The 8,035-nt window shown below is 35.0% G+C and overlaps 1 protein-coding gene across 3 annotated transcripts in view; it reads right to left on the bottom strand.

Annotated features, from left to right (window-relative positions):
• Positions 1-7,152, bottom strand: part of LOC106868012 (dual specificity mitogen-activated protein kinase kinase 7) — an 82,359-nt gene extending 75,207 nt beyond the window's left edge. For 2 of the 3 annotated variants that reach the window (XM_052970142.1, XM_052970148.1), the window contains exon 1: positions 6,989-7,151. In XM_052970142.1, coding sequence (XP_052826102.1) covers positions 6,989-7,121 — 133 coding nt within the window. In that variant the 5' untranslated portion in view covers positions 7,122-7,151. Of the gene's footprint in view, positions 1-6,988 lie in introns of all 3 variants that reach the window. The other variant, XM_052970138.1, reaches the window with a different exon arrangement.
• Positions 7,153-8,035: the final 883 nt, after the last annotated feature.

Here is an 8,035-nt window from a genome sequence, read left to right as displayed (position 1 = left end):
GCAACGGTCACGCTCAGGATGGAACATCTTATGTGCCACCTGCACAAGAGCCCGTCCAGGGGCACTGGCAACGATCTCACTTGGCTTTCCGGGTCTTCTCACGCACAGCACATTTCCAAAGGTCTCGGTCAGTAGTCATCGCCTCGGTGAGGCCCAATGTTCGAAGGTCTTGCCTCACCACCTCAGCCCAGGTCTTCCTGGGCCTACCTCTTCCACGGGTTCCCTCATATATATATATATATAGGCAAAGACACAGGTACAGACATAGCTGTGTGGTCTTGGGTTCAGTCCCACTGTGTGTTACCTCGGCCAATTGTCTTCTACTATAGCCTTGAGCGAAACAAAGCCTTGTAAATGGATTTGGGAATGGGAAACTGAAAGAAGCCCATTTTAGGGCATCCAGTCATAAAACCATACCAAAGTAGACTTCACTGGTGCTATTTAGCTAGTGCTGAATCCACTTTGTAAAGTGGTTGGCATTAGGAAGGACATCCATCTGTAAAAAGCATGCCAAAACAAAGTGGAACTTGACAGTCCTCTGGCTTACCAGCTCTTCTCAAACCATCCAACCCATGCCAACATGGCACACAAAGATTAAATGATGATGTTGATGTATATATTACATGTCTGTATGTGTGTGTGTGTGTGTGTGTGTGCGCGCGTGCGTGCGTGTCTATGCACACATGTGTGTCACTCTCCTTGCCTTGACTTCATGTAATAGTTGTAAATGAATGCCACCATCATGCAAACAGTGTCCTTTGTTTCCAATTTCCTGTGAAACATGGCTAGTAATGGAGGAAATATTACCTTACTTAGCAACAGGTGAGGCTTGGTAACAAGAAGGGCATCTGACTGTAGAAAATCCACCTCAATAAATTTCATCCAATCCATGTAAGTATGAAAGAATGGATGTTAAAACGATGGCAATGATGATATACCTATATCTTCCAAGTTATCTATATTCTGCCCATTTTCTAAACATCTCAAATATTATGAGTGTGTATATGTGTGTATGAGACTGGAGCAAACTTGATAATTATACATTAATTCCTGCTAGATAATGGAAAATGAGTTAATGTTTAATCACAGTCATAGGTGGGGGAGAGGGTAGCCATGATACAAAGAGAACTGCCTCAACCATAAGATGCAAAATAATTTACCGAAAGACTGATGAGAAGACAATACTACAAACTCATGATTGATGATGCTCAGATTGATCCCTCAATAATTAAAACAAAAAATGTTCTTTTCACAAAAACTGCCATAACACAGTTTCCAATTTGCCTTTTTCTCCAAACCAACAGACTCTATTCCACCTCACTCTAAGTTTCCACTGAGTTTCTTTCTACCCATACTGTAACATAATACCATACCATACTGCAAAACTTTCTCACTACATCTCTTTCTGACCATCACATCAGTTCCAATAACTTATTTCAATGTGCAGAAGACCCGGTCAAGCTATGCAACTGTAGTAAAATGATGACAAAGATGAGTTCACATTTAATATCAAACTTAACGACTTCACATAAATTTTCCAGTTATTTCATACCATAAGGCTCTTTCTAGATAGATTAAAATGTTTCCCTTCAGAATAAAAAAAAATAATATAAAATAGATTATTTTTTTAACCTTAACAGATACATGTAGAAACAGCTAAAAAACAATAGATACCTGGATGAGATGCTGGTTCTATAATCACAAGTATTTGGTTTTCAATTTCAGCTACAGATCTATCTTTTAAATTGAGATAAGTTAATACTATTTGTTCATCAATACCTAAATAAAGAATAAATGACTAGCCTTTTTATATGTCCATTATCAGCTGTTAAGTATTACTGACATGTCAAGGGCTGAGTAAGAATTGTATGAGCTGGAACTGACCCTACCATAAAGTATAACTTTTCATTGGATAAATGGTTTTTAATATTAACATTTTTGGTTTCACTAAGTACATTGTATATGAGGAGAATAATTGGTATGTATTATATCAGCGAATTTCAAAGTTTATAATGTTTTCAGCTTAATGAAATAGCTGTCTCCAATTACGTCTTCTTCATCAGCCATATTTTGTATTCATTTTCTTCAATTTTATCCATATTGGCATAGGATGGACAAATCTGCAATGCACCATCTTTCCAAGTATTTGCAAACAGTGTCCTTTCATTCGAGAGTTCTAGCTTTCTAATGCTTACTTAAGCCTTTATCATGTCTTTTATATCGTTCACTTATATACACTCTACAATCATCTCAAAAAGAAAGTGTCATCCCTCTGCACAAGTGTATTTGGTTTCCTTGCATATGTAAGCTCATTCATTTGAAACTGAAACCATTTTTCAATTCTTTTGCACGTAATTTATCTCAGAAGTTCGCATAGAGCCATCAAAATTCTTCCATAGTACATTCATTCCCAATAAATTTACCAAGTTTCATCACGAACATTCTACAAACACTAGTACATGAAAATGGTACATTTAGCAACACATTTCTGACACAGACATCATACAGCCAGTGGCTCATGTGGTAAGAGAGTCAAGCAAACTTGAATTTTGAATTTCTGTAGTCTATACAACAGCACTAGTTATTTTTGTGAAACTTTAATCGTTGATAGATTTTGGAAACCCAAACTTTCATACTTCAAACTTGGTATGCATTACCATGATTGATTTGAAGTGCCTACATTTATTCCTAAACTAATTTGTAACAGCTTTGAAGTAAAATAAAGAAGGATGGAGCTCCAAGTAAACTTTGGTACTTCACTAAGTATATTGTTGATCATCAGTTTGTTCTTCATTCCCTAAACTAAGGACTGAACAGATTTCAGAAACAACTCATCTATATCTACTTTCCCAATTGCCCATTAGCTTATAAAACATATTTTTTTGCAGATATTACTGTTTAGTCAGGAGGGGAGAGGCAGAACCCATTACCTTTCCAGGCCTTTCCACATGGCAAGGATAATAGTCAAATTGAATTCCTGTAGATTATTGCTGGGAGGAGAATAAGGGAATGAAACAAACTAACATGGGAATCTCTATACAGTTATTCAACTGAGAGAAATAGCTTTCAAATTTCCTTCAACCACACCCTATAGTCTCAGAATAGAAAAAGTAACTAAAGAAATATTACACAGCTCTAGATTCACTGAGCAAAAAATAATGATGGGATAGTCATAACTCAAACCCTTTTGACCAAAGCTATCCATTAACTAGAAGTTAAACAACATGCAGTTTTGAGAGGGTCAAATGGTTAATGCAAGATCTGAAGAATCAAGATTACAAGAAGCTGGTGCAGTGAGTGGCCCAGCATGAAGTTGATATCAAACTTCCAAGTTCAGAGGAACAGAAGCTGTTGAAGCAGAAAAGGGAGAAAAAAGTAATTCTATCAATTAGTGACTGCAGAATCTACGAGTGAAATTTTGCCAGTCAGTTACATCGTTTTTGCTTTATATGTGGTCTATTATGTTAGTGTGGCTAGTGGCAGTAGTCTCATATATACGAGTTGTATTTTAATGTGAACTGTAGAGAGTCAACAGCTGATCCATGCTTAAGTCCTGGCTCTGGAAACCTAATCTTTGGAATTTGATTTTTTCAATGTTATTATATGTGAGGTTACAAAAGAGACTGATGTCTGGCATGATAGCTTTGAGGAGTAATGCAAAACTTATTACCTTAATTGTCTTGATTACTTTGAAGAAAACAAGATTGCCTACCACTGAAGGATTTAGAAATCTCTCTAGAAACTACTCAGTTGTGGAGTGAATTTTCTGTGTTACACATGGATGACTGATATATGCATGTAGAAGCTTAAGATGTGAAGAGAGGTATCATATAAAAAGGTGTGTGTGTGTGTAATCAGAAATAACAGCAAACAAGTTACTGATATACATAAGAAAGAGCATAGAATATATAGCTGAACCTGGAATACACCAAACTTGAGAGATTACAATTCAAAAATATTTTATAGAAACTTCCAATACATAACATGAGACACAGATGAAAAACTATAAGTGGGCAACTTTACTAAGAGATTCATTCCAAACATGGTCAAAGATTATAATGCTCTTATAATTGACACTGTCTTTGTCAAAGTACTCAAGAGCAAGAAGCCTTTGGTATATTACAGAATAAGTATCTAATAAATCTCATTCTATGGAAACTGTACTGGTGACAAAGGAGATAGTTACTCCAATATAGGTAAAATCACTTGTCCTTCAAAATGTCCTACTAGTAAAATTGTACGTAATGTAGTTTCAAATCTTGGGATAATCCCAGACTACTTTAATGTTAACTACCTCTCTCCTCCTTTATTATTTGACTCAAGTACCTCCTGACTGGCCTCCGTGCCGGTGACACGTAAAAGCACCCACTACACTCTCAGAGTGGTTGGCGTTAGGAAGGGCATCCAGCTGTAGAAACTCTACCAAATCAGATTGGAGCCTGGTGTAGCCATCTGGTTCACCAGTCCTCAGTCAAATCGTCCAACCCATGCTAGCATGGAAAGCGGACGTTAAACGATGATGATTATACATGATGAACTGAAGTCCCATCAAACGCTTTATATCAGTCCTATGAACTTTTAGGTTCAAACAAACATTTACAATGAATTTTCCATTTCTATTATGTTCCTTTGGAAGGGCGTCTAGCTGTAAAACACTGCCTCAGGAAACCCATCAAACCCTTACCAGCTTTTCTAACAACGACGACGATGATTTATAAAAAAAAAACATGATGCTCTGTACTTTCTAATATAAAATATGACAAGAAGACACGTTGGGTTTGAGTCAGTTTGTTTGTGAACTGCTAAAAGTTTAAACCAAACTTCCCATGGATGCACACTTATGTTCTTTAGTTTATTTTAACTATCACCGCTAAAGGCCATGCTGGTACATCATCTTCATGATCAGAATTGGAACGTTTAGATTATCTAATTAGATATAATTAACAGAGGCTCGTTCAACCAATTAATACAATAGTAATATGAAGCCAAAAATATGACCACATGATACAGAGAACGAAAATAGCTCGAAATGTGTATTAGAGAAGTGTACCAAAGTTTAAAAAAAAAAGTAATTACAAACTAAAACAACAGATAACAGGAATTTGTCTTTAAACTTTCGGATTCACAATTAAACGAAATTCGGGACAACTAACATTCTTAAATTACTATCAATAAAATGACACCAGACCGAGAAAGTAAATTTACGAATTGAACAGTAGCTTCATATTGGTCAGCTTGAACTAAATAAAACTCAAAATATAAACACTGGTCTATGAGTAAACTTTACCAATGTTACGATTTTACAGACACAACGATTAACAAGATGAGATTTTCAAAATCAACTTACAAAGATTCAAACTGCGAAAAAAATCTAGACTATTTATTATTATACAAGTAATCATTTTCATATATATATATATATATATATATATATATATATATATGATTACTTGTATAATAATTAATAGTCTAGATTTATTTATATATATATCAGATAATATAAGATAGGCATGGTTTAGACTACAGTCCGTACGAAATAATGCTAGGGGAGGACATTAAACTAGAGGGATAGAGTCGCTTCCCTTGAGTAGAGCAGTCGCCATTTGTAAATACGCGTTGAAGCCAACTAAACTAGTCACACAGTGCAAGAGCAACAACAAAACATAATAAAATAAAGAGGACAGATTAGGAAAAGAAAGAAAAACTTAAAGACAACTAAAAGAGAGAAGAGAAACAAAAGATAAACATAAACCTCCCACATCAAGGCCACGGCACTATCACAGCAAATGTCTCCAAGTTGTGTAGCATAAACTATAAGGCAAATCATTAATGGTCAGTCACTTACATTTTGGTAAGATCACACATTCAGACACACAGCCAGACATATGGTTACTATGTGAGGAATCAGATCATTCTTTCAACTTTGGTTCTGCTAAACCATACATGACATTTCATTTGAAAACAACTCGAAACTAACAATTTTTTAAAAAATGAGGACAGCTTAAAAAAAAGTTCTTTCGTAACAAAGAAAGAAATACTTCACAAACAATAGGATAAGCTGATTAATTACAACAGTTCAGATTCATTTTAACTTAATTTTTCTTAAATTTCCATTTCTTTTTAAGCTTCATATTATAAATAGATCAAAAGAATATTGGAGCCAACTTTTCCGATATAATTACTAGGTCTGTATATTAGTGAGGGGAAATGGTAGAGATAGTTTGTTTATTTTTATTTGTTATTTTTTCCTACGTTACATCCCGAACATTAATTATTAACGTGGGGAAAGTATAATTTTCAATAGTTAATACACCGATTCCTCACTTGGTGACCAGTGTGTTGGTGTATAAATGTATGTCCACACCCACATCAATTTGGCACGGTAAAACCCAGAGGCCGCTTAAATCGCCGAAGAGTTCTGTGAACGAAAGAGTGGGAACCATCAGGATCACCGACCGATGTTTCCAGGAAGTAAAAGGTTTTTAATAAAAAATAGTAGTAGTAGTAATAATAATACAAAAGGCAGCATGTAAATTTAAGACATCAACAAATGTGTTCAGTGAACGTTAATGATGTCTGAAGCTAAACAAATATTAAGGGGAAAATGTCCGCAAATAAACAAAGATTAGATTAGCAAAGCAAGTGGTGGAAGTTCTAACAAGTCTCACCACATTAACAGACTTCCAAGAAGTTGTGACCAACTTAACACAGATTTTCCCATCAGGTTATGGCTATAATCATTATTAATTCATTAATACTATTATGAGGAGGGGATGCTGATGATCGATAGAGAACTAAAGAAATAAACAGCAGGGGAATTAACAGAAGAGAATTGCTGCTGCTGCTAATAGAGACTTATATAGAAGGTGGCGATGGTGGGGATGGTTTTTTTTCCCCAAAAACCTCATTCGTACCGTGCCGTGCAGTTTATACTCATAAGAATCACAGTGATTTTTAAAATAAACAAAAATCGAACAATAAAACTTACGCCGACTGGGTCTCCGAGGACCGGAGGAAGAGCCGGTGTCAAAATTCCTCGCTCGATCCCTTTCCCGGGAAGTATTTTCCTCTATCAATCTCCGCTCCAGTTGGTTAAGCTTGTTTTGTATTGAAGTGGACATCTTGAAGCGCGGTCACATGACCGTAGCATACAAATATAGCGAGACATTCACAGACACCGATTAAAGTAGTAACTAAACGCAAATAATTCTTAATTTTTATCATGTTTTTTTTAAGACATACGAAATTTTATATCTGAATGACATGAAAATCGTATATCTATTTTTTAAAATCTGATTCAGAATCAAAAAAGAAATCAAATTAATTTCTCAACATTCAACCAAATAGTTTGTTGTTGTTTATATACAAGTGAGGAAAGAGGAGTGAACAAGTGTCTCTGAAATCTAAATGCTTTTCTAGATGGATTAAAGGGACTTATAAATAAACACACAAAGGTTTGACATTTCGATCCATTGAGAGAGTTAAATTTTAATCAATTAAAAAGTAGCTTATTGTAAAGTTGTTGTTTTGTTTTTTTACGATACATCGGTTTTAATTATGTTTTTGTGTGAAATTTTAGATATTTGTATTTGATAGGAAGGAAGGGCTGAACTCGAAGTAATTTTTAAGCCCCTAAACCTTCGGAATTGAGATCATGGAACAAAGTTGTCGAAATTGAGTTGTAAATCAGTAACGTTACTGTTTAAAAGTGATTGGATGAGTGTACCCCAGAAACTTAACTGTAAGTTCACTTTCTTGGTGGGAAGGTTATCTTTTTTAATATTTAGGAACACCTAGTGACTGCTCAGATTACCATTCAAAAAGAATTTGTACTGTCTTGGCAATTACTATCTAGGAATAAATGAATGAGGTTACTATTGGTTAATATTGATTAAGGATTGAAAGCTTAGTTCAATTACTTGTGGGGGTCATTGGTAAAAAATATATGTCCATGACACGATTTCAATTCTTAGTTGAAGCGAATGATTGAATTAGTGTTTTATTATACATTTCCTCATAAATATCTGCCCTGAAA

Source organism: Octopus bimaculoides, chromosome 1 (genome assembly GCF_001194135.2).
Source record: "Octopus bimaculoides isolate UCB-OBI-ISO-001 chromosome 1, ASM119413v2, whole genome shotgun sequence".
NCBI lineage: Eukaryota > Metazoa > Mollusca > Cephalopoda > Octopoda > Octopodidae > Octopus > Octopus bimaculoides.
This window is presented reverse-complemented; position numbering and strand designations above follow the sequence as displayed.